This window comes from Micromys minutus (assembly GCF_963924665.1).
Source record: "Micromys minutus genome assembly, chromosome: 11".
Classification (NCBI taxonomy): domain Eukaryota; kingdom Metazoa; phylum Chordata; class Mammalia; order Rodentia; family Muridae; genus Micromys; species Micromys minutus.
In genome coordinates, this window is record NC_137980.1 from 24,509,216 (window position 1) to 24,528,035 (window position 18,820).

Below are 18,820 nucleotides of genomic sequence, written 5' to 3' on the forward strand. Positions count from 1 at the left end.
GGGAGGGAGGGAGAAAAAAAAGTTTGCAGGACTGGTAAGTTTAGAGAAAATAACTAAGAAAGAAAGAGGGGTGAGGAAGAAAGATGTGTGTTTTGATAATCTTTGTCAAATGTTTTTTCAAAGACTGGCCTCAGATTTAAAGCATTATCCAGATGTAGTCTTTGGCCTCCAGTAGCCTTCTGATAGGAGCTCAGCCTGGAGCTGAACTTGGACACAGGCTGTTTTCTCTCCGGATTAATTACCAAGTGTCCAGTCTGCCCCCGGGCCCCCCGTTATTTCTCTTCTTGCCCCTTCCATTGCTTTCTTTGTGGGCTGCTGTTTATTCTGGAATGCTGGGCACCCACATTTAGAATTGGGGTTTGTGTGCCTCGTTCTTAACCAGGAACGGGGAACACATGATCTGATGTTTGAATCTACAGGTTTTAGTAGACTCAGAAGGGCTCGAATCCACAGCTATGTGTTTAGGATTCCAAGTTGCAAGGCCCTCGGGTTCACTGGCAGGTGATACCCCAGCCTCGCTCTTCCAGGCTCAAGCTGTTGGAGGCTGTTCCACTGTGTCTTCCCCGGCATCTTCCTTACTGTGTTTAAGAGGAATTTTTATTTGCTTGCCAGCGTTGGGCTATTTGCCAATAAAATCTAAATAGTTTGCTGTTGTTTGTTTGTTTCCCGGGTGCTGGGATCAAACCAGAACCTCATACATGTTGGACAGTCCCAAAATTCAGATTATTTATTAGGAAATCTCATTAATCTCTTACAGATATCTCCCGCCTAAGTTTATGGTGTTTTTTTTTTTTTTTTTTTTTTTTTTTGGATGCCCGGGGCTTTTGTTCATTTGGTTAGTCAGGCAATGTTTGCTTCAGGTGAAACTCAGGTAAAGGAGACAAAGCCAGGTCAGGGAGCTTGGAAGTAGCAAATCTAAGCTGGAGTCTCCAGACTCCCAAGATCAGTGTTTCCTGTCCTCGCTGAATAGTGTAGGATTTTGATAGAACCAAAGGAGAAATGAGATAGTTTTCTACTGAATTTCCATATATAAGTAACATATTTTGGTTTGTGTAGAACTCTCTAGTTTACTTCTGAAAAACTTCGAAGTCCACAGTAGTTTTTATAACTTCCCTTGCGCAGCAAAGACAAGTAGGGTCCCTATGTTTAAAAAGAAAATGCAGGTCTGGGGATGTCTTCAGTTGTTAGAGTACTGGCCTAATGCACACCAAGTCCTGGGTTTAATCCCCAGCACCACAGAGTTGTGCCTTTCAGCATGTCCCAGGCTGTGGGTTCAAAGCCATTTGCCTTTAATTTGTTAATAGTATATAGTAGGAGTTCTCAGGGCTCACTTTAGGGTGAAGGAGGGGTGGAAGGAGGAAGGCTAGGCTGCAGATCAAGGCCTGAGACTGCTTACTTCACTTCATGCCTATTCCATGGGCTAACTAGTTCAATATAATGCCTGACATAGAAAAATAAGCAGAAAAAGAAGAAGAAGAAGAAGAAGAAAAAGAAAAAGAAACATAATTCTGCATTGACTCCCAGACATTTTTAGTGGGTTTTTTTTTTTTTGTTTGTTTTGTTTTGTTTTGTTTTGTTTTAAATCTCTTACTTATTGTCTTTAACATTCTATAGCTTTATGGTGACTCCCTTTGGCCATACAGAAGAGTAGCCCTTTTGGGGGAGGAGAGCTGCCTCAGCAGTTCAGAGCACTTGCCCTTGAAGAGGACTTGGGTTCAGCTCCTAGCACCCACAACCCCTATAACTCCAGTTCCAGGGATTCTGGCGCCTTCTCTGGCCTCTATGGGTACTGCATGCTTGTGCTACGCACACTACATGAAGACAAACATGCATACAGATAATGAAAGAAATTTTAAAGCATATCCGCCTTTGAAGACTGCATGAAACAACTTGAGAGATTATATCTCTGAAGCACATATATATTAATTTTCTCTAAGCATTCAGATTGAGAGGGTAAATGTTAGGAGTGTAAAACACATACTTATTTTTTTTCCTCTTTTTGTTCAAACATGTGGTTTTTACCTTAAACTACCGAACATTTCCTGTTCTGATTTGATTTAAAAAAAAAAAAAAAACCTACACTTCCATTCATTGTTTCCATGTGGCTTCCTGTGCCTTTTATAGTAGAGTAGATTGAAATCTAGGAGAAATTATGAGTTATCTTTGGAGGCAGAGATTTTTTTATTATTTCAGAAAAGAGCTCGGAAAGTCTCCCTAAGTGTGTAGGTGTGCATGACGCCTGCCTTTCTGCAATGGTTTGCAGAGAGTGCTGTTAGACTCATCCTGGGAATACTTGCTGGCACACGTTGTATTTGTTAAACGTTACGATGTAGTTGCACCGGAGGTTTTTCTGAATGGCAGCAATCTATGTTGTCATGGTGAAATGGCACTGTAATTCTTCCTGGACTGAGTCAACCATGATGGCCATGTGTATAGAAAACGGACTACTGGCTGCACACACACACACACACACACACACACACACACACACACACACATACACACACACACACACACACACACACACACACGTGCAGGAGCAGACACACACAAAGTAAATAAAAATGACAAAACAAAGGATGGAGAGGTGGATCAGTGGTTAATAGGACCTACATTTGGTTCTCAGCACCCCCATGGTGGCTCACAGCTGCTTGTAAGTCAGTCTCAGGGGATCCGGCACCTTCTACTGGCCTGCTTGGGTACTGCATACATGTGGTAAACATGCAGACAGACAGGCAAGCACTCATACACAAGGCAAAAAAATGAATAAGTGTTTTTTAAAAATTCCTAAAATAGCATGCCAACCCTTAATAAACTTTAATTAGTGTTTATAATGATAACCATAAATGAGTTCAGGAAAAAAATACAATATGTCATCTTCAGGATGCTCAAAATATTTAAGATGGCCAGAAAGCAATTATGCATTAGAACATGTTAGGTCATTTTCCATTTAAAAGTTTGACCAAAGTTACTTTAGTGAAGTTCAGTTGGGTGGGGATTTGCTAATGTGGGACATCTCATTAAGCAGAGACATTATTATATGGTGGGAACAGAGAGAAGGGATCAATAATTATTTCAAATAACAGATATCATCTTAGTCCCATTTTCTGCTCATATCTTGCAAACAAAGCGCTCTGTTGTTGGGTTTGGTGTGCAAAGCTTTTCTGTTTGCCGGTCGGACCAAGTGAGAAAATGTGAGTTCCCGCTTGCAGAGTGGCTTCCCTCCTTCCCTCCACTGCTTGATCCAGAGTGGAAAAACACTGAAAAAAAACTCCCCCAAATAACACCCACAGATTTTAGAGAAACAGAAATCGCTTTGACTAATGTGACACACTAAAAAATAAATCCAGAAGTGCAGCTCCAGCATTGGTACAGCAAAGCAACCTGGTTTGAAAGGGTGCTTTGTGTGGGTGTGCACCGCAGAGCTTGTCACCCACTGTGTGGTGTCACCGCAAGCATGCCCAGTAGCTGCCTTGTGGGACAGGTATCCCATTTACCTCATGTTTAAGTTTGGTAAAATTTTATGAAACAACAGGACAGGAATTTCTGTAAAATGCTTCTTGAAGCCGCTCCTCCTTTGCAGAGTGACTATTGGGTCTCTTAAATTCAAATCTAGGGAACATATCTTCCTGGCCTAAGAGCGTATTTGTTTCCTTTTGGCGGGATCCATGCAACTGTCATATTTTCAGGTGCTCCTGGTCCATAGATCGTCGCTGGGCTTGACTTTTTAGATGGGATTTTAATAAGATTTCTATTTGCCAGCATGACTTTGAATTGATTGCATCCGACATGGGCTTTTTGGGATTTGTTGTTGTTGTTATGAGTTCTTTGTTTTTTTTTTTTTTTGGGTAGAAGTAAGTATATGACTAATAAGAGAGTAAGATCAGGAATTTTCTAGGACTGAAACTTAAGGCCCTCGTTTAGGCTAGAATTGATATGTGACATTTAGGGCTCTTGGACGAAAGCTATATGGCTGATGTCTGAAAATTAGGAAGGCTCGGAAGGGTCTTCGGAACTATTATAGTTGAGGAGCACCATGGGGGTTCTTATCTTGGAGGCTAAAAGGTCGCCAAGACAACATTTTCTAGTTGGGGGAAAATACTTTTCATTCATTCATTTCTCCTCCCCCCCCCCCCCCCGTGAAATTATGCCTCTAATATTACCTGAGATTTGAAACGTGGTTTTGCATATAGTGCCTCACTTTAGCCACAGGTCAAGCCTGTTAAGGAAATAAGAGACTGTGGGAAGGGTTGGAGAGATGGCTCAGGGGTTAACTGACTGCTCTTCCAGAGGTCCTGAGTTCAGTTCCCAGCAACCACGTGATGTCTCACAACCATCTATGATGAGATCCAATGCTCTCTTCTGGTGTGTCTGAAAGAGGCTGTGGAAAGCCTTTCAGGACATGGCTGGAGGCTGGAGCCCAGTGGCAGAGCATTTGCCTAGCAGATGCTAAGCTTAGGGTTTGATCCCTAGTAGAGCACAGAGGTCATGCACCTCCGGCCCCACCCTGGACCTCCCTCTTCTCTACTGCAGGGCTTACATTATATGCATATTTTCTGCTCCACCCTGAAGCTGCACCTCTAAAGCCCTAGGGGCTCCTCTTGGTGTTAGCCAGTGTGGAATATAAGCTCTCTGTTCCCTATCTTCTGAGATCTCCTCTGTAGACACTTACAAGTAGACTCTAGCTCATGGTGAAGAGCCATGGTGCCTTCTAACTTGGCTCTTTTCCAACCCCAAGAACGTAGGCTTCCAGTGAAGCTCTGCCCCTTGTTTCCTTTTGGATATTTCAAAGCACAGTTTGAACACAGGAAATTCTTCAGCGTGGTTGCGCCCGCTATTTCAACACAACAGTATACAAACATGGATTGGCTTCCAGCCCAACAAATTGATATTTGACTTTTGGGGAGAGGGCTGGCATTGTCAAGAGGAAAGCTTGGATGCTGATATTCATGTGAAGGGTGCAAGGCGCCCCATGAGCTGAGCCCAACAATGTGGGCTCTTTCCCACCAAGAAATCCGTATTTCAGTCTTAAGACTTTCCTGTATCAGAAATAAACTTGGGATTCTAACTTAGTCTTTTTGATGAAAACCCAAGTGGGAACTGTGGTCCGAGGACCCTTTTAAGAGTTTAATGGCCATACATACATTCCCCAGCTCCATCCCCAGGGGCCTTAGAGCCAATGAATAGTAATTTAAGATGGTACAAATATTAGTTCATGTTGTTTACTGGCCAGAGGCTCTGGAGCCCAGGGCCTTCCAGGTGTTTCTTCTCTTTGAGCTTTGTTTCTGCATCATATCCTGGTATTTGTGACATTCCTTCTCCCAGAGCTCAATAAGAGCCAGGCTGTGCTATTGGCTGAGAAAGCATCCCGGGGTGGGGAGGGGGCTTTTTTGATGATTCCGGCATCCCCCTGTGCGGAGTGGGGGTTTTCTGTTCAGGGATAGAATAGGCCCTACAGTGCCCAAGTCCCACAGTCTGGGAGTTTGTCCCTCTCCACAGTTGCCTGCATTGCAGAATTCCCTGTGGCACAGTAACACAAACCCTTATTAGCCAATGGTGTCGTTGCAATAAAAACCTCCCCACTGCAGTGTCCTGGTCCCAGGCTATAATGTTACTTCTGAATTCCCACTGCATCTTTGCCACACATTACAGCCGAACACACGTTTCTCATTAGTGCCCTGGGTGATACGGGGAATCAGAATACTGGGAATTGTGTGGAATCGGTACCAGATGTTCACATCAGCGATCTGATTGTTAGGATAGAAGATGTTTGCAGCTCACATTGAGTAGATGTGAAAACACCTTCCGGTGCCTCCAAACAATGTCCTTCCCTCCACATCTGACTCGATAGGATATTATGTGAGGTGTGACAGCAGTCGTCTCTTTGGGGGCGGGGAGATTAAACGTAGCGTGCGCAGCGAATACAGATCTGTTCCCAGAGGTTTCTTCCACATTCTGCCAAAGCTGGGCGCTGGCCCACAGCCAGCATGGACATGGGGGTTCTGTAACCCAGGTAGGGAATGCTGGGTGCAGCATTTCTCTGTAAGTAGAACTGGGAATTTAGATAACTATGGTATGCATAGTTTCCCATGTGTCCAGATTATCAATCATTACTTCAATAGACCAAGCAGAGAGTTGGTCAGTGAGACAGGAACCAGTGGCCCTTCCTCAGGGAGGGCATGAATGGAGTTGGCATTCGGCAGTTGAGTCCTTACTGATGTTCATCATGCTGTCCTAGCAGAAGGGAAAGCATGTTTGTGTCTGCAGAGTCCTCCGTGAAGAACTGTGAAGTCCAAAGCAGAAGCAGGTGTTATGTTGTTAGGGGAGAAACTGGAAATTGGTTTTCTCAGTTCCTTGCTATTGGCTGGTGGAGCGTGACTTTTGGTCAGTTAAGGGCCCTTCTGTTTTCATCACTTTCAAATCAGAATTTTAGCTGCATCATCTCAGTGGAATTCAAGGATCAGAACCAATACACACAGGATGTGTGGCCCAGAGCTGGTACATGCTAGCCCTCCCTGGGAGAGCCCGTTGTGGGGCCTGTTACACACACAGGGTGGACCTCCCCTGGTGCCTCACAGTGTTGCTTTGGGGGATGCTGCTCTGTGACGAAGGCTGGTTTGGTGGTGGCTTAGTCAGTATGGCTGTGGAAGGCACTATGTCTTTGTACTGTGGAGGTTGATTCACGAAGCCAAGCCAACCTCAGGGCAGGAGAGGGGTCCATTCAAATAGGACACAATGTCCAGTAAGATTTGAGGAGGCTGGAATTCCTAAAGAGCCCACAGAGGAGGATCAACTCATATTATGCCCGGAGACCACAGGAAATTCAGATATTTGGTGGGGAGGGGAAGGAGGGGTGACCTGGGGCTGAACATGTAGCAGGTGGCCAGAATCAACAGGAATGACCAATTGGAAAAGCTGAAGTGTGGAATGGCCCCAGAGGGGGATCTCTGAGTGCATGGTAGCCAAAGGCTTGGCATTTTGCAACAATTTTGTTATAGTGGAAGAGATAAGGTTTATTCTACTCACTTATAAAAGTTTCTGTGAGGACCCAGATAAAGCATCTGTGACTAGGTATGGAATGTTCTGTGATGGAAGTGACCTGTTTTCATACTTACCTATCTGAGGCAGACTCCTGTTGTAGCCAAGGCTGGCCTAGGACTTGCTATGTAGCCAAGGACAACCTTGAATTTCTGATCCTCCTGCTTCTGTTTTCTAACCCCTGAGTGCAGGGGTTTTGGGCATGAGCTACCAAGCCTAAGTTATGCAGTGTTTGAGGCTGAACCCAGAATTTCTTGTGTGTACAAAAGCAACCTACCAAGCCAAATCCCCAGCCTTTTTCTAAAACAAAAAACAAAATCACAGAACAGAAAACAAAACAAAATACAAACAAAAAAAAACCAAACCACAACAACAAAGCAACAGCACATATGTTGATGGATGCCGAGAAAGCAATCTGTGTCTAGGTTGCCTCTCAAGGTAAGGAAGGAGCCTTTGCTCCAGCTCGCTGGTCTTTGGATTACAGGGACACCATTGCATAGGAAGAGGAGGGACTATAGGTTTCCAGCTGTGTGGGCACAAGAGAAACATCAAGTTTATGAAGGAGCTTCCCAGCTCAGAGCATTGCAAAGTGAGCCAGGCAGGCAGGCTTCAGAGAGCGTTTTCCTATATCGTTCCACTTACAGCTGGAGGTGTTGCACACCAGTTACTGTGGCTAGAAAAGAAACCATCGCCATGCTCCCTCGCACACATGTGGTGTGGCCCGTGGACTGAGCAACACAAACTGGAGGCTTATTTGAAGGTAGCTGCAAGACAGAGGACACACCTCTTCCTCCTGTAACCACGCCCCTTGGAAGAATCAATGCACATAGCCATTGGTTACATCTCAGAACTCGGTCAAACGGACCTGTGTAGCAGCAATTGGGGCTAAGACATGCAGCCTTCATTTGGTGCGATCCTGTGTGGAACAGTTGGAGAAAGAATGGTTGATGTGGGGAAGCTGATAGGAGATCGGGACCTCCTGCAGAATGGCTGGAACACAGTAAACACGTGGTGTGCCGAAGCCCAGCAGGTCTGGGTGGGCTTTGTGAGCCTTGGGTGTTTTGGGGCTTCACCTGAAGAGAGAGAGTTCAGAAAGTGCTTTTTAGAAAGGACACCACCACGTTATGGGTTTGGGGATCTTTATTTTCTTTTTATCCCTTCTCTGGGCTTTGGTTTCAGCCCCTGGTACATTCTGTACTCCCGCACTTGCCCAGCTACGCCACACGTTATTTCTCTACGGTGAATTCCTGGAGGAAAGTCACTGGATTAGATGATAGGGCTTTTGCTCTCTCACCCACAGTTTGTGGTTTCTGGAGGTTGCTCTGACCTTACATATAAATTTTTTTATAGGCGTCCCTCCCTCATGACATTAAAAAAAAGAAAGAAAGAAACATTTTAACATAGAAAGATGTTGAAACTGTTCCCTACACATCCAAGTTCCACAGTTAACATTCTGCAACAGTTGCTTGATCAGATGTATGTCTGTCTATCCAGACAGCTTCACCTTGGATGCATTTCAGAATAAGTTACAAACCTCAGGATGCTTCAGCGCCTATGCTGTGGTGGCTTTTTATTTGTTTGGCTGGTTGGTTTTCACAGACTGTGGATATAGCTCAAGCTTGCTCCTCAGACTGCTGTCTACCGAGGGAGGAGGCCAGAGGCCCAGGTTACCTGAGAATAGTCACCTAAGTGTGTGGAGCTATCTTCCTCTGTTTAGGATGCAGAGGACGCCACCACCTTATGCTGTGGAGGACCCAGCATCACACAGCAGACCGAGAGCTTTATGAACCGGAATAATCATGTTACTATAGTTACTGTATTAGCTCAGCCTGACAGTATATTGAACTGTTGTTAAATGTATTTATTTATTTATTTATTTATTTATTTATTTATTTATTTATTTATTTATTTAGTGTGTGTGTGTGTGTGTGTGTGTGTGTGTGTGTTTAGTTACACCTGCATGTGAATGTGTGTTTGTGGAAGCTAGACCTTGGTATTAGGAGTCTTTGTTACTCTCCACCTTAGTTTTTGAGACAGGGTCTCTCACTGAGCCTGGACCTAATTGATTAGCTGGTTGGTGAGCTCTGAGGATTTGCAGGTCTTACTTCCCTATGGTCAAGGCTACTTGCTACCATGCTGACATTTATGTGGGTTTTGGGGATCAGGACTTAGTGCCTCATACCCTGAAGAGCAGGTACTTCATCATCTGAGCTGTCTCCTGACCTTCCTATACTTTGTGGTGGGGATAGATAATTTCTCACATACACAACATAATGTGTATTTTGTTTGTTTTTAGTGTATGCTTGGTAATATGTTGTGGGCTCTTTCCCTCCATGTTGGAAAAACAAATCATATAATGAGCAACCAAAAAAAAAAAAAAAAAAATGCCCGTGTGTCAGGAACACTCTGTATGTGGCAGCCAGGTTTCTGTCGCTGTGACAAAATATCTGGGACAACTAAGGGGAAGAAAGGTTTGTTTCTGACACATTGTATCAGGCTTTCAGGCCGGGATTGCTTGACTCTATTATTTCAGGTCTGTAGGGATATAGTAGGGCCTGGTGGGTGCATGTGGTACTCAACTCAGGGAAGCCCTGGAGGCAGAAGGAGAGGTAAGGGGCTGGAAGTCCATTGCCTGCTTTATCACTCGTGAAAATGTTGTCACTGCTCCATAGCAGCCCAGGAGACAGCCACACTGTCACACCTGGGCCTTGAGAGAGCCGTTAGATCCAGGGTGCAGCGCTGAGTATGTTTAGACATTAGACTACAGAGGGACCTTGGACATGGCAGCTCTCCAGCCGCTCCATCGGTAGACTGTGTGTCTGCCATTTGACTTTGGGCTGGAGCTGTACTGCACCCCCCCCCCCCAGCAAAAGGCCAGAGCAGGCTGCTCCTCTGGAAGCACCCGAGACTCACAGATGACCTTGGTGAGAAGAGGCATGTTGAACAGGTTGTATGGCCCTTGGGAAATGTGTTTGAGTCAAATGAAGACTGAATTTTTATTGTGTTTAATTTGTGGGCATTTTTTAAAAAAAAGATTTATTTATTTATTATATATAAGTACACTGTAGCTATCATCAGACACACTCCAGAAGAGGGCATCAGATCCCATTACAGATGGTTGTGAGCCACCATATGGTTGCTGGGATTTGAACTCAGGACCTCTGGAAGAGCAGTCAGTGCCCTTAACTGCTGAGTCATCTCTCCAGCCCCAATTTGTGGTCATTGTGAATCATGGCAGGAGGTTCTGAAACCAGCCTGGTGTTTCTAAGCACAGTAGCCATTCTGTATCCTCTGTGTCCCCAGGATCAGGGGGAACAGTCTTTTTCTGAGACTCACCCACAAACTCACAGCCTGCCATTGTTGCCAACCCTTCCCTTCACCACCTTCTGCCTTCTCAGAAAGCAGCTGGGCACCGTCCAGCAACTGAGTGGCAGGGATTGTTAGAAAAGTCACATGCTTCATTTCAGACAAGACTTCTATTATCAACCTAGATAATTTCTGTGGGTCCTGAAATAGACTTGGCCCAGTAGGCAAGGTACCTGTTTATGACATAGCATCGAGGTACAGGAGCGGCTAGGCCAGAATTACAGATGCCGTTTGAGACTGGGGCTGTAATTCTAAAGAGTATATTTGTTATTTAGAAGCCAGGAGGAACTCATCGGAATGCAGGAGGACTTTGATCTGGGCTCCCTTAGAAAAGCCTGCAGCTTAGTGGCGCCCTGTGCTCACATTCCTGGAGACTCATCAGATCGAATGCATAGTGCTCACAGGGAGGTGTGAGGGTGAAGAGTTCTAGGAACCCTCCCCTATGCCTTCTGAAGAGTCTTTGGAATACACTGACAAACACGGATTTAATGGGAGAAGTTAAAAAGAATAGGAATTCATTACAAAAGAGGAAAATCCAAGGATAAGCCAAAAATCCAGAAACATCTGCTCTATTTTTCTAGGGAGGGGGATTGCAGATATGGGAGACCCGAGGATTTGAAAAATTTTTTTAGGAGAACCCAGCGGGCTCAGAGAATAGGAAAGGCAGAAGACAGATACACAAAGGTTTTTCAAGTGTTCTCTGTGGAATACTGAACGGGACTAACATGGAGACAATGGAATATGAGCAGTGTCAGGTACGTTGACACACTGCAGGCTCTTACCCTGCCATGAGTTCAGCCAATGCCCTGGGATGGAACCAGAGGTGATCATTTGCTTCCTTGGGGTCCAAACTTTAAACAAAGGCACCAGAGGGAAGTTTCCTTTAGCTTCTGCTGCTATCTGAACACTTTATAAAGTTAAAGGTTCATACCAAAATGCCATGTTTTGGAGTGACAACTCCAGAGCCCTCTTAGTGTCTCATTTCCTCTTTCCAGATATCTATTTATCAATATGGGATGAGGCTATGGAGGAGTGGAATTATAGTTTATACCAATGTATCTGCCCATTGCTCATTAGTTCCTTGTGACCCATTCCTACAGGGAAGGGGGAAGGAAAGGGGGAAGGGAGGGAGGTGGGGAGACACAGTCGGGGAGGGGGGGGGAAGGGAAGGAAGGAAACATACACACATGTGCACACACACACACACACACACACACACACACACACACACGAGAGAGAGAGAGAGAGAGAGAGAGAGAGAGAGAGAGAGAGAGTGAGAGAGAATGAGAATGAGAATATGAATGAATATATTAATATGAACCATGAATCATCTCCGGGCCAGGTACCATATGAAGTTCTGAGAACTTGGTTATGGGAAAATGTGAAGATGTGGCTGACACTCGACTGGCTGTAACAGGTGTATACACCTATAGTCGTGGTAAATGAAGCAGGGGCAACCAGCAAATACATTATGGGGGACAAAGAAGTCAGGAACAGAGGAGCACCTCCTTCAGCTGGGGGACATTTATTATAGGGGTAGAGTTAGAGTTAAAGAGTTAAAGTTTAGGTAAGTAAACTCTTCAAGCTTAAGTAAAGACACAAGGCTGAGAATCTTCTTGCCTTATCTGGCGATCTTTAAGCAACTTGGTGCTGCTGGGGACAGGACGGAGGCTGGAAGGATAGAAGGCTAGGTCAGACAAGCCTGGTTGTGAACTTAGCAGCTCTCAGAGGACAGAGCATTGTGGGTAGAGAGGGCAGGGATTTGCATGTGGAACAACCATAGAGTTGCATTCTCCTGGTTAGAAGGACCACACTGCTGTGGAGATGGCTCAGAAAGCTCGAGGGGTGGGGCCTTCTTAATGGTTTGGGGGCAGCTGGAAACAGGTGGAGAAGGATGGATGGGTTTACGCTTGAAAGTTTGGTTGGCTAGAAGAACAGAGAGAATCAGGAGCCAAATACAAGCAGAGTTCTACTTCCTATTTGTAGGAAGGCTCGCACTTTGCCTCTTTAGGGAGGATTTTCCTGACCTCTGCCCTAAAATTGCCATGCAAGTCTGGCTCCAAATTTCTCTTCTTATACAATTTTTTTTATAGTTCATAAACTTGTTTTATTTTCCCTAATAAAAGAAAACTCTTAAGAGGTATCTTAGACTATTCAGGGAGTAGATGTACAATTATAGATATTTAATATCATTTGTGTGTGGTATTATTTGGACTTTAAATAATACATTCCAGCTATCTCAGGTTTTTTTTTTTCCTAAGAGAAGAAATAAAAACACAGATGTCCATTGGAAGGTTTTCTTTGCCCAGAGGGATACATCGGTGACCAGAGAACCTAGAGAATTTAAAAATCAAATGCACATCAAAATGATGCAAAAGGAAAATGTAAGGTTGGGATTTCAGATGATGAGACCAGCTTTTTAAACTTTCTGGAGTTCTAGAAACAACTTAGTTGTAAAGGCATATCTGATGGGTTAGCAGTGAATTTCTCATCCACCGTCTCTGTTCCTGCTGACCAGCTCCTGTCTGTGATTTTGTCCACAGGTCCAGAACCCAGCCCCCGGTGTGAACTGTCACCCATTACCGCCTCTCATCCGGTCCAGGCCTTGATGGAGAGCTTCACCGTTCTGTCCGGCTGTGCCAGCAGAGGTACCACCGGGCTGCCAAGGGAGGTTCATGTCCTAAACCTCCGCAGTGCAGATCAAGGATGGGGCCAGCCGCAGAGAGAGGTGAGTGTGTGTGTTGCCCTCCGAGTCTGAGACATCTTGTTGGATTCTGGGAGTCAGAACTCACGCTGTCAGCCTCATATAGAAAGCACTTCTTCCTGCCCAACTCGTGGGCCCCCCTTTTTCTAAGATTTTAAATCGTCTTTTCATCCTTACACACATCCCTTCTTTCCTCTTGCCTTGTTGAGTCTTAAGAACAGTATTGCTCCTGAAAGATGAATCAGGGAAAATTCTAGAACAAAGGTCAGTACCCCGAGGGTAGTTCCTTACTGAGTTACAGCATCTTCTCCAAAATGGCAGTCTTGGCGGTGGTGGAGAAGTCTTGGCAGAGAAGCTAATTGGACCGTTTCATGCTCATTCAGTTTTCACTGGGCTCCACCATTCAGAAAGAGTGTGGCGCTGCTCCAGGTCCCCCGTCATGTTCAGTGTACAGGTTAGGAGGAGGTGTGAGGACATGAGTTTCAGAGGTAAATGACCCATTTCTCCCCATGACTAAACAGTGGCTTAGATGGGGCATTAGTGGTCCACCATGTAGCTTTGAAGAGGATAGGTTTTTCCCACGAAATAACAGACTTGTCTTCTTTCTGTTTTGTTTGTTTGGTTGGTTTTGTGTTTGTTTGTTTGTGTCTTTTTTTTTTCTTTTCTCTTTTGGTTTATATCAGCAGTGTTATGGGGGAGGGATTATCACTCTAAGGAGAAAGCATCCACAGTAATTCCCAATTGTGGTGGAGTTGGGAAAAATTACTGAAAAAAAAAATGGATTTATCTTTCAGCTTTCTCTTGGTTAGAAAAGTGAATTCCCACAGCCACCTGTGTATTTTGGGGTACACAGGGGAAGCACAAGAGACCTGGCTTTAATCTGATGAAAGTGTGCGGTGTTAGTTCATTTCAACATCAGGGCATTGAACCTTTCCAGATCCATCGGAAATTATTGTCAGTTCTCTTGGTGGCCTGCCCCTGTGGCTGCAACACATTCTTCAGGTCAGATTTCCTTATCCCAGTAATGTGTCTTTAATTCTGGACGGACTGGGAGAGTTTGTGGCGGGAGAGAAAGGAGGAGGGGAGGAAATACAGCCCCTGTGAGGCACTGCTGACTCAGCAATTCCTCAGCACCGCAGTCCCTCACTTTATATATGGTTCTCTCAGAGGAACCGGGGAGGGAAGGCAGCAACCGAGAATCTTTAAATCATATTAATCACCGTTAAATCATGTGGACTCAGAATGGATCCGATGAGACCTGCACAGCACAAGAAAAAGACTTCAGGGAGGGGCCTCCCAGAACAGGGCAGCACAGGGGTGTGTGGTTTAGCTAGGGGCCTGTTGGGGTTCCGTGAGAGGGCTTCTGCAGGGCGGGCCCAACACCACGCATTATTGTCTTCCTTGGAGACCTTTAGGGATCAGTTGCTGTCATTCAAAGACTGCCTGCAAGCGCGATGCTAGGGTTTTCATCTTTGGATACTCTGTCTAGCTCTCCAGAGCTGTTGTGTAGTAGACCTCGGAGTCTTTTACATGTGCACAGAAGTGTTGCAGACAACACCAGGTGGCGGAGGGAGGCATTTGCTGATTGGCTGATGAGTGTCTAAGTTCACAGATGGCTGGAGACACACCCCGGCCCTTGTGCTAACAGTCTTGAGATAGGTCACCCAGTCCAGGAGGTAGCAGTTCCACTCAGAATGACAACTGAAGTCCCTACCAAAAGCCCAGAATATCTTGCATGGCCATCATCTGGTGAGTGGATGTGGTCTATCAGACAATTTAAAAGGCACAGTTGCAGAAATATCCCGCAGTAGAGATGAAATTTAAAATACTATGCTAAGTAATTGGGAAAGTCACATAGCCATGCATTGTATAATTTCACTGGAATGAAGAATATGGGGTGCGCACAGAGAGGCAGAAAGTTAGGCAATCGCGTGCTTAGGGCTGGATAGGAAAGAAGGAAGAAGGGGTTAACTACAGTGGGTAGTGGGGGCCTCAGGGATGGAGGATAAAAATATTCCAAAACTATATTGTGATTCTTACACAGCCCTGCAACTCCAATAAAACTGCTGAGTTATAATTTAAATTCCATGGTACATGATTGTATCTATTTTTTTTTTTTTTAAGTCCTTTGACTTGGCAGTGTCTAGCTAGCTCGTAAAGTCAGCTTTGGCCAATTTCACCCCCATCTTTTTTTTTTTTTTTTTTTTTTAAGGTCCAAAACTACTTCAACTTTCAACCTAAACTCTCTTCTTTTTGTTACTCTCACTGGATGACTTGGTTTTTGTAGCTATGACATTGCGTGGGCTGTGTGCTAATCGTAACAGCAGATATGTTTGTTTGTAGACAGGCCAGGGCTAAAGACTTTGTAAAGTCTTTACCAAACGTAAGGCAAGTATTTTCCAAAATTAGAGAGAGAGAGAGAGAGAGAGAGAGAGAGAGAGAGAGAGAGAGAGAGAGAGAGAAGAAAAAGAAAAAAGAATGCCTTTGCTCACAGACCAGCCAGAGCTACCATACTGCCCCATACCCATCTGAGCACGCCTGGATATCCGTGAGTATGAGGGAATTGTGTACCAGCCCTATTTGCCCTTAGCCTTTAGGGATTCAGGACCAGCACCGGAGCCATGTTAGACCATCCCTTCCTCTAATAGACCAAGCTCTACCTCCCAGGCACCCTTACCGAGCTTCATCTGAGGGAGGTTTCTCATTGACCTTGGCAGAAGGCAAGGCAAGAGTCTTTGTGCCTGGACGTGGTCACTGGCAGCTTGACAGGATCTGAGGAAAGGGTTCTGCCCGGGGTTGGGTAAACAGTACACGCCTGGGGGTAATGGCTTGCTGCAGCCTGTTGGGATGTCCTGTCTCATGGCATTGCTTTCCCACCCCCTGTCTGCTGCCATGAGACTGGGGAAGCTACATCTAGAATTAGGGTTGTTTTCATCTGGGACCATATCTCCCATTTGTAATCATCGGCTTTGGGAAATAGCCTGGAAACTGAGCAGGAAACTGGATGAAGACCTCTGAGTGCAGGGAAGGGCAGAAGAGGCCAAAGGCCCTGAGACAGTAGATTAGTTATTTATTTACTGCTTTCTTTGCTTTAATTAAAAGACATTATCATCATCACCACATCATCGTCTATAAGTGGAATGGGTGGGGGTGGGGTGAGGGACCAAGAGTCACGTTCATGGAAGGCAAGAGATAACTGGGGAGTCAGCTCTCTCCTTCCATCTTCACAAGGGTTCGGACTTGGGGCTGCAAGCATTTCTGCCTCTGAGCCATCCTGCTGGCCCAAATTAGCCTCTTCATTGCTCCTGATTGTCTGTCCCCAGCTGCTCCTAGTGCCTATTGACTGGAGCAAACCTCCCTGCTTGTGTCTGTTCTGTGAGCCCTGAGGTTCAGTGCCTCCAGGCAGTGCCTGACTCGGAGAGGGTCACAGCACCCACCCAAGCTTGTTACCGAGGAGCACTTTCCTCAGACTGTGGAATGGAGAAAGTTTGTTTCCTGTCTTCCCACTTTTCCCCTGTGGTCTGTTTCCTGTGGTGGTATGCCTTTCCTCCTCCCACATGCCAGGGGTCGGCTTCCTGCACACACAGAAGACATGGACACTGACATTTGTTCTGAGTTGAAGGAGAGACTGTTCTTTTGGAGGTGGGGGTAGAGATAGGGGCTGAATTCCTTCGATGCCCTGTAGTGCTGTGATTACACACATGTACTACCACATTCGGTGTATGTGGTGGACAGACTCACTAACTCAGCCCGTGAGTACTGTCAATGGGTGTGCCAGTGTCCGGCTTCGGGACTGGAGTGAGGAGGCTTCGAGGCTGTGGGGAAGGGACGGGGTTTAATAACCCCACCTGTCAGAGAGCCTTCCTAATTTGATATGTTTGTTTCTCTGCCTCATTCGGAGAGAGGACTTGGGGTGAGCTCCCAACGACAAGGCACAACAGCGGTGTGGACAGAAGAGGGCACTTTGTCGGCCATCTGGGTCTGTGTGCAAGGGAAGACCACGTGTTTTTGCTGTGCAGGTTTTGCCACAATTGGCCCTGGCCCTCGGATCCCAGCTCCTTGGCTGGTGTACCAGGTGGTTTTGTTAGTCACACATGTGGCTCCAAGCTGTTCTGTCTTTATACGTGCCCCTTCCTTGGCTTTTCTTGAGGGCAGGGAGGACCAGAACAGGAGAAAGAAGGAAGGGAACAACCTGAAGTGTTTGATGCTCTTTGAACATCTTCCTTTTCCCCAGATAGCAGCTCTGACGACACAGGTCATGGTGGGCCATCCCTCTGCCAGGCACTCACAGAGACTCGGGTGGCCCTCAGCAGCCTGAAGGGCATGTCTGGGCTTTGGGAGGCCATGCAACCAGTGGGTGAGTGGGCTCTCTCCCACTGAGGAGGGTCTGAGAGTGCTCTAGCCCTGGCCCCACTTTGAGATGGCCTCTCTTACTTTGAGCTCTTACTTTATTCCAGGCCAAGGGAGCTCTGTCAGTTAATTAAGGGAGGTGGCTCTCCCAGGGAAGGTCTGGGTTTGTGTGTCAGCTTGTCATAGGAGGTTTCTGTTCTTGGGTTGGTATTGTTATTGTTTTAATTCCCTCAGGGCTTCACTATAGTATTGCAGTTGGTCTCAGTGTGGCAGGGCATCTTCTTCATGTGGTTGAGGATTAGCATAGCAAATGCCAGCAATGATAAAACACGGGGCTCTCAACCGCTGGAGCTATTGCTGGGCTCACATGAAACACCCCTGCCAAGGAGCTTGTTTTCAGACAACCACCCTGAGAAGCTTTCTGTGGTTGTCATAAAAGTCACCCCATGCCACCTGAGAGCTGGTGACACCTGCCTTAGCTCTGTAGGGGGAGCTGGCAAATTAAGAGCCTCCCACTTATGGGAAAGAACCTCACTTGATCTGGCATCTGCTGGGTAGCCAACCCCACCTGCTGCCTGGGTGTCTTTTCCCTCCATATTCGCACATGTACTAATCTTTCCTTCTATTTCTGTGATGTTAACATGGGAACAACTTCTTTCTTTTCTTCCTTTACCCCTTGAAAGTCAGCCACCGCAATACTCAGAGAAGCAGGAGAGCATGTGTGTCTTGCCCAAAAGGACAGGTATGCCACTTCAAGGTTGGATGTTTGGAACACACAGACCAGACCACCACAGAACTAGCTACATTCTTCCCTACGGGAGTCATGTTTGTTCTGCTGTTTGTCATGGATGTTTTCCCAATATGAGTCCTATGTGTATACAGAAGGAAACGAACCCTCAACCCTGAGGGGTTATTTGCATTTGTAATGTCTTGTATACAGCTTACATAAAGTTTTCATTAAGCAACTGTAGAAGTCAATGTCTCACACACAGACATAGACACTGATGAAAGTTTGTTTTTTTTTTTTCTTTAAAAAAAAGAAAGAAGGAAGGAAAACTTAATGTGTGTGTTTATTTTGGTGCTGGGGACCAAACTCGGGGCCTCATAAATGATAGACATGGCCCTTATCAGTGAGCTATCTTCTCTCCTCCTTTCTTTTTAGAAGAGTTTATAGATAGGTAGATAGATGGTAGATAGACAGATAGATGATAGGTAGGTAGGTAGGTAGATAGACAGACAGACAGACAGACAGACAGACAGACCAATGTTCTGGGGTATGGGTGTACTCCCATCTATGCCATGTTGAGTGTGTGTGGACGTAATGGGGACAACTGGGGGATGTCTGTTCTTTCCTTCCACCAT

At 45.7% G+C, this 18,820-nt stretch overlaps 1 protein-coding gene across 1 annotated transcript in view; it reads left to right on the forward strand.

Annotated features, from left to right (window-relative positions):
- The window catches only part of TGFBR3 (transforming growth factor beta receptor 3), a gene marked incomplete at its 3' end in the record, with an annotated part of 149,268 nt that overhangs the window by 54,177 nt on the left and 76,271 nt on the right, over positions 1 to 18,820 (forward strand). Inside the window, exon 3 of the mRNA XM_080925516.1 lies at positions 12,948 to 13,132. Coding sequence (XP_080781642.1) covers positions 12,948 to 13,132 — 185 coding nt within the window. The remainder of the gene's footprint in view (positions 1 to 12,947; positions 13,133 to 18,820) is intronic.